The sequence below is a fragment of the Bubalus bubalis genome, chromosome 8 (genome assembly GCF_019923935.1).
Source record: "Bubalus bubalis isolate 160015118507 breed Murrah chromosome 8, NDDB_SH_1, whole genome shotgun sequence".
In the NCBI taxonomy this organism is placed as follows: Eukaryota; Metazoa; Chordata; class Mammalia; order Artiodactyla; family Bovidae; genus Bubalus; species Bubalus bubalis.
The window spans coordinates 69,354,045-69,369,131 of record NC_059164.1 but is presented as its reverse complement, the minus strand read 5'-3'; the positions used below and the strand labels follow the sequence as shown (position 1 = coordinate 69,369,131).

At 40.3% G+C, this 15,087-nt stretch overlaps 1 protein-coding gene across 3 annotated transcripts in view; it reads left to right on the top strand.

Moving 5' to 3' along the window:
- The window catches only part of NFE2L3 (NFE2 like bZIP transcription factor 3), a 33,359-nt gene extending 21,003 nt beyond the window's left edge, over positions 1 to 12,356 (top strand). For 2 of the 3 annotated variants that reach the window (XM_025291272.3, XM_006066047.4), the window contains exons 2-4: positions 1,189 to 1,356; positions 10,004 to 10,087; positions 10,694 to 12,356. In XM_025291272.3, coding sequence (XP_025147057.1) covers positions 1,189 to 1,356; positions 10,004 to 10,087; positions 10,694 to 11,941 — 1,500 coding nt within the window. In that variant the 3' untranslated portion in view covers positions 11,942 to 12,356. The remainder of the gene's footprint in view (positions 1 to 1,188; positions 1,357 to 10,003; positions 10,088 to 10,693) is intronic. The other variant, XM_006066048.4, reaches the window with a different exon arrangement.
- The last annotated feature ends 2,731 nt before the right edge of the window (positions 12,357 to 15,087 follow it).

Here is a 15,087-nt window from a genome sequence, read left to right as displayed (position 1 = left end):
CTTCGAGCACACGAGCTACTTGTGATGGAGGATGTGAACAAGAGATCATTGAGGTAAAAAGACCAACATCTACAGTGTCAAGAATTTGGTACAGAGAACAGAGAAGCAAGTAAAACCAGTGGGCCATCAGCACATTAGCCTCCTTTTCCTTTTGGTCTTGCTTTAATTTCTCTCCTTGTTTTAGCATCTGTGTATTTACATTTCTTTGACTTTTATTTTCTTTTTAAAGATTAACATTCCTATGGTTTAGAGTAGGGGGCAGTAATGCTGTCCTTGAGTTAGTCCAGTATGTTTTGTTGCTGGAAGAGAGAAATTAAAAACAGATCCTTGGAAAGAATTTAAGAGGCCTTGATGTTATGTAGAGCTTCCCTGTGGCTCAGATGGTAAAGCGTCTGCTTGCAATGTGGGGGACCCAGGTTCGATCCCTGGGTCGGGAAGATCCCCTGGAGAAGGAAATGGCAACCCACTCCAGTATTCTTGCCGGAGCCTGATAGGCGACAGTCCCTCAGGCGACAGTCCATGGAGTCGAACACGACTCAGAGTTGGACACGATTGAGCTTAGTGGGGAAACAGTATACAGAGAATTTTTAATATAATTGGAAGTATCAGAATATATATTATATGCTAAATGGCAACTGTTTGAATGTTCAGAAGAATTCTCTAGCCTTTTAATTATCTGTCTCCTTTTAATTATCTGTCTCCTAAGTTAAAGGTGAAGGACTCATCTGTATAAATAAGCATAGTTGAAAATATCAATGGAGATGTTAGTTTAAGCTTTTATCATTAAATTTTTTTCAAAATAAAAATTTATTTACATTTTTTCTGATTGTAAAAAAATACATGTTTGTGGTAAAACATTCAAACAGTACAGAAATGTATAAAATGAAGTCAACTCTCTTTACCCTCCCTGAAGTCAGGGGGTTTATAAATGCAAATAATTTACATTATCCAGATCAGAACAGCCTGTCTCACAGTGAGTTTTTGAAAAGGACAGGACACAAAAGTGACCTTTGTTTCAGAATTAAAATGTTTCTTTGATACCAAAATAATGAAATGTCAGTCTTAGCTTTCGACTCGTGGGTTTTCCTGATCACTGAGCAGTAAGTACAAAACAGTTTTAAAGATTTTACTTATTTGATGAAATGTGGATTTGTACTTAGCACATTTTGGGGTCTGTCCTTCTTATAGGAGAATGAGGTATTAAGAGGTGTGAGTCACAGTCCCCAGCATGAAGAAAATGAGCAAAGATCATCAACCCAGAAGGAAAAATCACTACAGCAGAAGAATGAAGATGAAAATAAAGTAGCAGATAAGCCTGCCTGGGAGGCAGAAAAAACCACTGAATCTAGAAGTGAGGTAAGCATGTCAGAATATTCCAACCATACTATTTTGGCTTTACGGTAGATTTTATGTCTTTTGACAATTTGTGTTGAGAATGGATTTTATATATGTGTGCCTTACTAGAAGTAAATTTGATATATGAAAATACATATTTTTTAAAATTGTGGATGTAGTTATTTTGTTTACAAAGGAATTAGCCATAGACCATTATATCTGGTTAAACCCACACACCCGTCCAGAAACCTGCTAGCAGGTTTCGTTGTGGTTTTGATTGAGGATTCCTGGGTTCAGGATGCCAGCATCTCTGGCATCTCAGCCAGAGATGGCTGGCATCCTGAACCCAGGAATCCTCAATCAAAACCAGCCACTTTCAGAAGTAGTAGACAGGTTGGCTAGGTCTGGGAAAGGAGAGGACCCTACAGGGACATCACTCTCAATCCGGTTGGAACTTGGGCTCACACCCTCGCTCAGTCTCCTGGTGCACCATGCTCACTGGGCATCCATGAGCCCACTTTGCATCTTTGGCCTAGGTGGAGTCAGATAGCCTCACTGACTCCTTGCAACTAATAACCACACTCATGAGTAGTGGAGAGAGTGGAGAAAGGTGAACTCCAGGAGCCATGCTGAACTCCTTCCTTCTTTAACATGGGACCTAATCTGGGTTCTGCTCAGCAGTGGTCCAGATAGGTGAGCATTCCACAGACATTTAACCACTTAGTACTTCCCCTGGCAGGTGGCACCCTTGCAGGTCTTGCCCTGATGGGGCTCCCAGCCCTGCACTGCCCCAGGTGGAATTTGGGGCTGTGCCTTGAACACCCATGGAGGGTAGAGTACTATGCCTTGGCCCTTCTCAGGCAGCCCATCATCACTGTAGCCTTGACTTTCTAACATCACCCTGAACATAACATGATTGACAGAATGAAGCCTGAAAGCAGTTCTGCTCCCTCTGCTCACTCGCCACTCCCCCGCCCCTCCAGCCTGTTCTAACCTGTTTTAGGGAACTAGTTCTTCCCTGCATGCTGGGTGAAATCTAGGACAGCCCTATGCTAAATAATCAGACCCAAAACCTCTCTGCTCATCCCAGTGCAGCAGTTGGTAGACAGAACCAGTGTAAATTCTCAACAAGTCTGTAGTTTTCCCACTCCTCTCCCTGCTGCAACCTCAAAGCCTGGCGGGGAGGAAAAGGGTGTGTGGCCAGCTTCTTGGCTTTCCCCAGTGCATCCTCCCTTGTTTGTTCAGCCATCTTCTCTGAAGCTGAGGGTGTGATGGGTGGTAAGAGCTCAGAAAAGGTGTTCCTTTACTGTTGCCAGTCTGAAACTGGTTTCCCTGGACTGCAGAATGTATTTAAAACCACTTCTGTTGGTTAGGCACTTTCATTTTGCAGGTTCTTTGCAGGTTCTCCAGGAGTCCCCTACAGCTGGGAGTCTCTCACTGTCCTTCTCAAGGACACATGCACCTCCACCTCCAAGTGGCCTCTCAAGCACCTGCTGGTCCTGGAAACCTGCACCTCACCTCCTTTGTCAATCATTTCTCTAGCTGCAACCCATGCTTGCATCTAGAAATATGCCTCTTGGATTATTTTTCAGGCAAGCTCTGGATGCTCCTCTGTTCTGTTCCCTAAACACACCATGTTTCTAAGTGGTCTCTTTGAGTCCTTTTTTTGCTAGTCTTTAAAAGATGTGGAGTTCACCCCAAGGAACCCCTTCCCATTTTCACTTTACCTCAGGCTATTCAACCCTTTTATGAGCTAGTTAAATGAGACCCCACTGCAGCCTGGCATTTCACTGTAACCTGCAGAGGTATGCCCAGCTGCCTCTGCTTTTACCCACTGGTATTTTCCTCAGGCCTTGTGTTCCTTTGTAATTCGTGTACCTTGCTATGTGGCTTTACCACCTCCTTATGTGAACACGCGCGCACGCACACACAAATGCCAGAGAACTGCCACATCAGTGCCAGTGAGTACTGAAATAACCATGTCTGTTTTGGAGGAGACATTTCAGGCCACTTTACTGAGTGCCTCACAGACCATCTTTTCTGAGGTGAAAGATGTCCTTAAACCGGTCTTACTGCCACTTCCTTGTGTATAGATTTATGCTGTTGATTCATTTTTTTCCTGGGTATGTCTTTGCAATTATACCCCTTCACAAGGCTTCCCAGAAAAGTAGGACCTTATTTTCTCCTTTTTTGAACTGCCTATAGTAACTCACTCACTGCTAGGTAACAGGCACTCATTAAATAACAATGAAGTGATAGATAAGTAGATAGCTTCCTTGGAGAATTTAAAATATTTCACTGCAGACAGACATCAGTTTGGACAAAACTGTCTAGAAACACAATCAGTTAAGAGTGTGGCATTTGTGCCTTGGTTCTTAATTATCAGACTCAGCTCCTTTTTTGTAGGTCCATGTTTCTGTTTTGTGTCAGTGTTTAAATTACACTTCTTATAGGAACTTCTAATGATAAAGCAGAAAGGAGTTACTGTGACCACAGGGAATCACTGGCATTTGAGAATATTTAGGATGACTGACATAATTTACTCATTAACAGTGACTTCCTTCTAGCTGCAGTGCAAGCCTAGACTGCTATTAATGAAAACTAAATACACAAATATATACAGGTTAACTGGTCTGAAGACACATTTTTCTCACTAAAGACAAGTTGAATTTATGTATTGTTTCAGTTTTTTTTTTTACTTTTTAAACTTTACAATATTGTATTGGTTTTGTCATACATCAACATGCGTCCACCACAGGTATACACGTGTTCCCCATCCTGAACACCCCTCCCTCCTCCCTCCCCATACTATCCCTCTGGGTCGTCCCAGTGCACCAGCCCCAAGCATCCAGTATCGTGCATCAAACCTGGACTGGCGACTCATTTTATATATGATATTATACATGTTTCAATGCCATTCTCCCAAATCATCCCACCCTCTCCCTCAGAGTCCAAAAGACTGTTCTATACATCAGTGTCTCTTTTGCTGTCTCGTATACAGGGTTATTGTTACCATCTTTCTAAATTCCAAATATATGCGTTAGTATACTGTATTGGTGTTTTTCTTTCTGGCTTACTTCACTCTGTTTAATAGGCTCCAGTTTCATCCACCTCATTAGAACTGATTCAAGTGTATTCTTTTTAATGGCTGAGTAATACTCCATTGTGTATATGTAAAGGTAGAAAATGTGTCCATATTTTTAACATTCCTAGTGATCTCTGTTCAAAATGCAGTGAATTCTTGGCCAAAAACAGAACTGATTAGGAAGGAGGACTTTTATGTGAAGATGTAGGACCGCAGTCATGTAGTCCACAGTTTAGGCCCTCAAGTAAAAGGTACAGGCTCATGGGATTCTGAAGAGAAGTGAGGGGATTTTCTTTGTAATGGAAGTTAAGGGCAGGCTTAAGGGCAATACCAAGAAATAGGGAGACCCCCATAGACTAGCAACTACCTGAACCCAAAACCACCCTCAGAGCAGAAAGGAACCTGGGGAAAAATACAGCTCAGTGAGAGTGGACGTAAGAGGTGGTAATGTGGTAATAAAGAGTGAGATAATGGGTGTTTAAGGGACCAGAATGCTGGTTGTAAGGGGTTAGCTCCTCAAGCCTCCATTGATGGGCACTGAAGAGGAACAAACAGGTAAAAAAGATCTAATGAGACAGATATATCTTTGAATAGCCTGAAGGATCAGTCCATAATTCCCTTTAACAGAATGATCTTCATACCCATATTTCCATGTTCTAAATATTAAGGCTTTCTTTTCTGCAAACAAGGTTATTTACCCATAATTAAGGGTTGTTTTTTTGGGAATGAATATAGATTTGTGCTGATGTTACCCATTCTCACACGCTTGTGACCATCAGGCAAATTTTGGTCAATGGTTGGCCAGGACGGATGAATCAAGTTTCTAAAATTTCTTAGTATCTTTCTTAGTATCATTTAAAATATCATTTAAAATCTTCACCAATTGGTGAAGTTTGCTGCCCACTAAGGATGCATAATTTCCAATTAAAGAACAAGAAACACTATCCACCTGCTTATCTTAAGTATGTCTTACAACATCCAAAGAAAGAGACACAGAAACCTTGAAAACATGGCAAACCCAAGTATTTGTACCACATACACAAAATCATGAAATTAAAAGACACTTGCTCCTTGGAAGAAAAGCTACAACAAACCTAGACAACGTATTAAAGCAGAGACATTACTTTGCCAGCAAAGGTCTAGTCAGAGCTATGGTTTTTTCCAGTAGTCATGTATGGATGTGCGAGTTGGACCATAAAGGCTGAGTGATGAAAAATTGATGCTTTTGAACTGTGGTATTGGAGAAGAGTCTTGAGAGTCCCTTGGACTGCAAGGAGATCCAACCAGTCCATCCTAAAGGAAATCAATCCTGAATATTCATTGGAAGGACTGATGCTGAAGCTCCAATACTTTGGCCACCTGATGTGAAGAACTGACTCATTTGAAAAAAAGATTCTGATGCTGGGAAAGAGTAAAGGCGAGAGGGGGAGACAACAGAGGATGAATTGGTTGGATGACATCATAGATTCAATGGATAGGAGTTTGAGTAATCTCTGGGAGTTGGTGATGGGCTGGGAGGCGGTTGCAAAGGGTCGGACACGACTGAGTGACTGAACACCACCACCACAAAATCAGTCCAGCTGATCTGAATCTTCAAAAAAGAAAACCCTTGAGTAAAAAGTTATGGATGGGAGTTATACACAGCACAAGTCATGAATGTGAATTTACTAACATGTAAAGACACACCAGATACAGAATTGCTAGATGAGGCATAATGGATACTATCTTCAAATCAGGCACAAAAGCTGAAGATATCAGATGCCATGACAGAGGCTGGGGTTGAGTAGATCATAAGTCCATGCCTGTGGGTACCTGAGTTCCCTGCTTTAAAGCTCAATGTTTAAAGGCTCTTCTAGTTTAGGAAATGACAGCTAGGACACTTCTAGCCATGAGCTAGGAGGCAGAGCAAGGAAGCGGTCCATCCAACTTTTAGAAATCAGACCACCAAGTGTTGTGGATTCAGACTACCATCACAGTCGGGAATCCTGAGTCAAGAAAAGGTGTTGAGAGTGACAGAAAAACTGGTCCTTGAAGAGAAAAATATAAAACTGAGTTGGTAAACATTTTTTATGTGGCATTCCTACAGAAAACAGCTCTCAAATATGAACTTTTGCATTAAAAAGAAAAGACAATGATAGAATAAGAAAATCTAAATTACTTCTAATATAAGTCCTAGGACAGACTGGGAAGTATGAAGCAGCAGTATTCAAAGTTTATGCCAAAATATTTCCAAAATTAAAATGAACTTATGACTCAGATTAAAGGGATACACAGAATCCCAAGCAGAGTAAATAAAAAAAATTAAGTCCCAGACCTATCACAGTGAAATGACAGGGCAACAAAAACTAAGGAAATAAAACTACCCAAGGGGGGAAATGAGTGAATTTAACTCAGATGACCATTATATCTACTACTGTGGGCAAGAATACCTTAGAAGAAATGAGGTAGCCATCATAGTCAACAAGAGTCTGAAATGCAGTACATGGATGCAAGCTCCAAAATGACAGAATGATCTGTTCATTTCCAACGCAAACCATTCAATATCACAGTGATCCAAGTCTATGCTCCAACCAGTAATGCTGAAGAAGCTGAAGTTGAATGGTTCTATGAAGACCTACAAGACCTTCTAGAACTAACACCAAAAAAAGATGTCCTTTGCATTACCGGGGACTGGAATGCAGAAGTAGGAAGTCAGGAAACACCTGGAGTAATAGGCAAATTTGGCCTTGGAATACAGAATGAAGCAGGGCAAAGATTAATAGAGTTTTGCCAAGAAAATGCACTGGTCATAGCAAACACTCTCTTCCAACAACACAAGAGAAGACTCTACACGTGGACATCACCAGATGGTCAACACCGAAATCAAACTGATTATATTCTTTGCAGTCAAAGATGGAGAAGCTCTATACAGTAAGCAAAAACAAGACCGGGAGCTGACTGTGGCTCAGATCAAGGCTCCTTATTGCCAACTTCAGACTTTTGAAGAAAGGAAAACCACTAGACCATTCAGGTATGACCTAAATCAAATCCAATTATACAGTGGAAGTTGACAAATAGATTCAAGGGATTAGATCTGATAAGAGTGCCTGAAGAACTATGGATGGAGGTTCATGACATTGTGTAGGAGGCAGTGATCAAGACCATCCCCAAGAAAAGCAAAAAGGCAAAATGGTTGTCTGAGGAGGCCTTACAAATAGCTGAGAAAAGGAGAGACGAGAAAGGCAAAGGATAAAAGGAAGGATATACCCATTTGAATGCAGAGTTCCAAAGAATAGCAAGGAGAGATTAAAAAGCCTTCTGATCAATGCAAAGAAATAGAGGGAAACAATAGAATGGCAAAGACTAGAGATCTCTTCAAGAAAATCAGATACCAAGGGAACATTTCATGCAAAGATGGGCTCGATAAAGGACAGAAATGGTATGGACCTAACAGAAGCAGAAGATATTAAGATGGCAATAATACACAGGAGAACCATACAAAAAGACCGTCATGACCTAGATAACCACGATGGTGTTATCACTCATCTAAGGCCAGACATCCTGGAATATAGTCAAGCAGACCTTAGGAAGCATCACTATGAACAAAGTTAGTGGAGGTGATGTAATTCCAGCTGAGCTATTTCAAACCCTAAAAGATGATGCTGTGAAAGTGCTGCCCTCAATATGCCAGCAAATGTGGAAAACTCAGCAGTGGCCACAGAACTGGAAAAGGTCAGTTGTCATGCCAATCCCAAAGAAAGGCAATGCCAAAGAATGCTCAAACTACCGCACAATTGCACTCATCTCACACACTAGCAAAATCATGCTCAAAAATCTCCAAGCCAGGCTTCAGCAATACGTGAACCGTGAACTTCCAGATGTTCAAGCTGCTTTTAGAAAAAGCAGAACCAGAGATCAAATTGCCTACATTCCTTAGATCATCAAAAAAGCAAGAGAATTCCAGAAAAACATCTACTTCTGCTTTATTGATTGCATCAAAGCCTTTAACTGTGTGGATCACAAGAAACTGTGCAAAATTCTGAAAGCAATGGGAATACCAGACCGCCTGACCTGCCTCTTGAGAAATCTGTATGCAGGTCAGGAAGCAAGTTAGAACGGGACATGGAACAGCAGACTGGTTCCAAATAGGGAAAGGAGTATACGCCAAGGCTGTATATTGTCACCCTGCTTATTTAATTTACATGCAGAGTACATCATGAGAAATGCTGGGCTGGAAGCAGCACAAGCTGGAATCAAGATTGCCGGGAGAAATAGCAATAACCTCAGATACACAGATGACACCACCCTTATGGCAGAAAGTGAAAAAGAACTAAAGAGCCTCTTGATGAAAGTGAAAGAGGAGAGTGAAAAAGCTGGTTTAAAGCTCAGCATTCAGAAAACTAAGATCATGGCATCTGGTCCCATCACTTCATGGCAAGTAGATGGGGAAACAGTGGCTGACTTTATTTTGGGGGGCTCCAAAATCACTACAGATGGTAACTGCAGCCATGAAATTAAAAGATGCCTGCTCCTCGGAAAAAAGTTATGACCAACCTAGACAGCATATTAAAAAGCAGAGACATTACTTTGCCAACAAGGTGTCTGTCTAGTCAAAGCTATGATTTCTCCATGTCATGTATGGATGTGAGTTGGACTATGAGGAAGGCTGAGCGCCAAAGAATTGATGCTTTTGAACTGTGGTGTTGGAGAAGACTCCCGAGTCCCTTGGACTGCAAGGAGATCCAATCAGTCCATCCTAAAGGAAATCAATCACGAATATTCATTGGAAGGACTGATGTTTAAGCTGAAGCTCCAATACTTTGGCTACCTGATGCGAAAAACTGACTCACTGGAAAAGACTCTGATGCTGGGAAAGATTGAAGGCAGGAGAAGAGGATGACAGAGGATGAGATGGCTGGATGGCCTCCCCAGCTCAATGGACATGATTTTGAGTAAACTCCAGAAGTTGGCGATGGGCTGGGAGGCCTGGTGTGCTGCAGTCCATGGGGTCGCAGAGTCGGACACGACTGAACAATTGAACTGAAGGGGGAGGGGGAAGATTAGTTTACTATAGGTTTGTCATTTTATAACTAAATGCCACAAGACCGTGCTGAGGGAAAATATTAAGCCTGATCTAAGCATGAAGGCAAAATAGTTGCAAGTTACAAAGACTAAAGATTTCATTCAGCCACTCTAGAAAACTATGAAATCATTTCAACAAGAAACTTAAACCCTTTAGGAAGGCAGGAGATGAAGCAATAGCGAATAAAGAGATTGATAAATCTTGGTAACTCTAAATACATGTTTGACTGAAAATTACAATATCCTCTCAATCACTCTGGAAGGTTGGCTGGGGAGGGACAAAATAATGTGGAACTAACAAGCCAAAAAAATTGATGGAAAATTATTAGGGCAGGAATGGAGGAAAAGTTGAGTTAAATGTTGAAAGCAGGATATTAAAATACTGAGTACTAAAAAAGGAACAATATAAAAATTCTAAAATAAAGATAAAAAATTCAGCTTAGATATGACTTGGTTATCCTTTCTAGATTAAGTCTAAAAGTCCCAGGCAACCACTTTAACCTTTTAAATGACTTTTTCTAGAGATATCAAAATGGAACAGATGCATTTTTCTCTCTGGAAGACTTATTTCAATTGCTTTCATCGCAGCCTGAAAATCTACTGGAGGTAATTAGAAACTTGGCTTTTATCCTTGCAGGAAAATATCTGCACTGACCTCTTTGTACGCTAACATTTTTACCTGGGATATACAGCTTTAATACTTAATGGTTCCTAGCGCATTACAACCCCATGGGTTGTAACCAGGCTCCTCTGTACATTGTTCCCCCCTTCCAAATATAACAAAGGTATAATCAGATTCATAAAATCCATGTTGAGTCAATAGACAGTACATACTTGACAAATTAAGGCACACCTTAGTCTTTCTGGTAGCACTGTACTTCCATGACAGTCCACAGGGTGGATTTAGCTTAGCTTATAAACAGCTAGGATAAGTAATAAAAATAACAGGAAGATAATATTAGATGTAAGACCAGCTTTTATATTGACAGTCTATTTAAAAATCTAATATGATGTTCAAAGACAGTCTTTCCCCCACTATACCATAGTCTCATTTGAGCTCACATTGTGTAGTTGGTTGCTTGCATTTAAGGGAAATTATTCATAGCCAACAGCATATCCTTATTTGTACAGAGGCGTTAACAAAGAGAACTAGAAGTACTGGTGTTGAAATAGTTTTATGTATTTTACAGCATTTTTCCTCTCCTTTTTCAGGGAGTCTCACTGGGAGATATTGCTCCTCTCCCCAGAAGTATCAATGATGGCGTGAATTCCCCCACACATTATAATGTAAATTTTAGCGAAGCTGTAAGTCATGATGTAAGTCTCCACGAGGCTATGTTACTATGTTCTGACAGTACATTTAGAAGGGATCCAGTAGCAAGGACTTCACAGCCACAAGAACAAATTCTACAGTTAAGTTCTATTACCAATACTGAACAGACCCTTCCTGGAACTAATTTGACAGGATTTCTTCCATTTGTTGACAATCAGATGAGGAATCTAAGCCTAGACCATCTGTATGATCTTGATATAAACATACTTGAAGAGACAAACTTAATGTCTTTGGCCACAGAAGGTTTTGATCCCATGGAAGTTTCTGGGCTGCTTGAAGAACCAGGTTATGATTCTGGGCTTTCCTTAGACTCAAGTAACAATAGCACCTCTGTTATCAAGTCTAATTCTTCTCACTCTATATGTGAAGGTGCTACAGGTTCTAGCAGTGACCTTTCCCACCATGACCTAGAAGGAGCTGTAGGAGGATACTATCCAGAGCCCAGTAAGCTTTGTTACATGAATGACAGAAGTGATTGTCATTTTCATGGAGACCTTGCATTTCAACACGTATCACATAACCACACTTACCACTTGCAGCCAAGTGCACTAGAATCCACTTCAGAATCTTTCTCAATGCCTGGAAAGTCACAGAAAATAAGTAGATACCTGAATGACACAGACAGAAACTTAAGCCGTGATGAACGACGTGCTAAAGCTTTGCATATCCCTTTTTCTGTGGATGAAATTATCCGCATGCCTGTAGATTCTTTCAACAGCATGTTAAGCAGGCATTATCTAACCGATTTACAAGTGTCGCTCATCCGTGACATTAGACGAAGAGGGAAAAATAAAGTTGCTGCTCAGAACTGCCGAAAGCGTAAACTGGATGTAATTTTGAATCTGGAAGATGATGTATGTAGCTTGCAAGCAAAAAAGGAAACCCTTAAAAGAGAGCAATCCCAGTGTCACAAAGCTATAAACATAATGAAACAGAAACTGCACCACCTCTATCGTGATGTTTTTAGTAGGTTACGAGATGATCAAGGTAGACCAGTCAGTCCAAACCAGTATGCTCTTCAGTGCACCCACGATGGAAGTGTTGTGATTGTACCCAAGGAATTAATGATCCCAGGCCAGGAAAAGGAAAACCAAAAAGGAAAACGAAAAAATGAGAGAAAAAATTGAAGATGGATTACACCAATACACATAAAAACAGTCAGAAACTGATAAAGGCTCACAAATCTGCTTCCAAGTTTAGCTCATGTTAGCTTTTAAGTACTACAACTTCAAGCTTATGTGGACAAGTTTAGGTATCAGTATCATACCTGGGGCAGAAGCCACAACTTCAAGTCCTAACAGTATGTACAATGGGACATGAAAACAGCATTACTTTGGTAGCCATTTCTTAAGATGGTATTTTAAAAAGCAAACACTGGATGCAATTATTTCAAAGTATGTTTTTTGACTTAAAATGCAATTTAACCTTAAGGTTTTTTCACTTAGCACTGAAGTTTGGTGACTTTTCAAGAGCCTTTTAATTTTTATGAATCCTTAACTTATATAGCTTTTTCTGTGGAAATAAACTTTATATTTGACTTCATGAAGTGCTCACTTTTGCCTTTTATAGATGCTAAGCAAATTTACCTTATAGTTCTCCTCCAAAATACCCAGCAAATAGGACAGCAGTAGTATTAAATTACAAATTGATCAGACTCTAGCCAAACTGAAGTCAGTATGCTGAACTGACAATATAGGCCTCCCCGACCCCTCCAAAATTAACACGTGACATGAAATAGACCAGGTTCTACTCTAGGATGCACCCCCCCACCAATTATCCAGGAGCTTTCAGAATCTGCACATTAATGTCTGAGGACAAAGAGCCTCCCCCCATGTAACTACCTGCATATGGGGAACTGGAACTCCCTGGCAGTAAAGCCAGCCTGTAGGGATTGGCTCCCTTATCTAGGAAATTGTTAAGTTCACACCAAAAAAAAAAAAAAAACCACCCCACCAACTTGCTTAAATGTGAAAACGTTATGGATCATACAAGAACTCAAGACTTACACTAAGGGATAAATCAGTAAATGAGTAGACTGAACAAATAAAAGCAAAATGAAATGATTTTGTAAAAACAAAGGAGACTTGAAAACTTGGTCATCTTAGAAATGGCAGCACTTGAAAACAGTAACATGAGGACAGCTGTCCAAACTATCATGGTTTGAGAACAGTAGCACAAATGCCGTCCAGTCTGATAGGGCTCCCTGAATGGTGCTAGTGGTAAAGAATTCACCTGCCAATGCAAGAGATGCCAACTTTGATCCCTGGAACAAGCAGCTGCCCACTTCAGTCAGGTCAGGCACAACTGAACTCCTACACACACAGTATCTGATTAGAAAAACCTAAGGTTAGATATTAGAATTTTCACTACCCAGTATCACAAATCAGTTATTTTAGGTTACTGAAGTGCAGAGTAAGTTACAGAAAACTTCCATTTTAAACTGAACCTAGGAATCTGTTTCAAAGCAAAATGATTCCTGATCAAAGTTCAGTTCTTCTGACCAGTTCTGAACAATGCCCACTTCAGTGTTGACCCGCTTGCTTTTTGGAAGGCAACACAACTCATGTGTTCTGGCTTCTTAGGAGGCACAAATTATTTCAAGTTTGTAACAATGTCCACAAAACTAATTTACTTGTGAAAGTTTATGCAACTATCCTGGTTTGCTCAATTGAGTGTCCTTTTCAGGCTCAGCATCTTCCCCAATCCCTGAAAACGTCAAGATCACAAAGAACTAAACGTCAAACGAAGAAGGGGTACAATTTAAGAGCTGGAATTCAAAACATTCACAGTAAAATTTAAATATTGCAAGATATAAGGTATTTGGTGCATTGTCCCCAAAGATATATGAATGAAGCTATCACCAGCCAGTTCAATCTCACTTGCCATGGGCTTGTCTGGACAGTCACTTTGTACAAGACACACACTGGACTCTGGTACAGTACTGAAGCTGCTTACTCTCCAGGAGTTATCAGCAGTCAAAGCGTCATCCCAGCATTTTAGTTTAAGTTCCCTACTTATCAATTCATACCCCAAGACTGATCAGACTGTTCTAGTTCGGAGATCTTGAGTTCACAGATTGACCCAAACATTTCATTTTGAATTGTTCCCAACGTTAAAGTAGTCCCTTTCCTTTCCTATAGAACATTGTTGGTCCTGAAATCATTCCTTTGTGATAAAATTACATTCGTTGAAAATCAGGTGACCCTTAGGATACAGAAGCCATTGAAAGCCTAAATGCCAAAATTCCTACTCCAGAAAAAGACATCCTACGGAATATGTATCAGTGTTTTGACAATTTAAACATTTTTTCACTTAAATGTTCAAATACCTTCGTCTCCCTTCACCCATCATCTTCAAAGATCTGAATTTGCTTCTTTTATTACTTGCAGTAACAGCAGAGCAGCATTAAAATCATTGGGTATATACTACCTGAGAAAATGTTTCAAATTTTGAAGACATGTAAGTGAAACCAAGACAAAATTGTATACATGTACTTCAGGTATACTAAAATCAGTGATATTTTCTGCCTCCTGCAAAAGCACCATATACCCCACACTTGAACAGTAACTGAATATAATCAAAAGAATCTGAGACCAACTTTAACTTGTACTCATACACTTACTTGGGATAGTGAAAACCAAAGAATATCCAGTTTCAAAACATTTCACCAGACAGACACCAGGGGTGGGAGCAACCCCCCCAAGATGGCTCCCAGTTATGCGTGCTTTTTGTTTATCATGTGAGCAACTCCCCCTGACCCCTGATGTGATCACAACAAAACTTTCAAACATGTGTTGCATTTTTACGAGTCTGTTGCTTCACTACAGGTGAAGGAGCGAGCCAGCACCTACTTCAACTCTATCATTAGGCCATTTTTGATTCAAATTTTCAAGCCCCAATCATGTTTTCAAGCTCAGGTTTACAACCCTGAGCTTCAGCTAGAACCTCAGCTAGGGTGTTTCCAAACACTTTATGTATAAATACAGTGAAGTGAATACATTTAACAGAACTAATTCCCCTCTTTCAGGCAACTTCCTTAAACCTCATTTCTAAAAGAAAATTAGCAGCTCAACACGTAGGACACACCAACATTCCACATCACCTATTTCAAAATAAGTTAGTTCATTTCAGCCTGTTCATTCATATTAAAGTATCTTCCCCTATTTGTGCTGGTGTTAAATGCTGGGTGTTCCAAGATCATCTTATACCAACTTGATTTATCTTCAAAGTTTATCTTCTTCGCAGAGCTGGACATTTTTAACATCTTAATTTT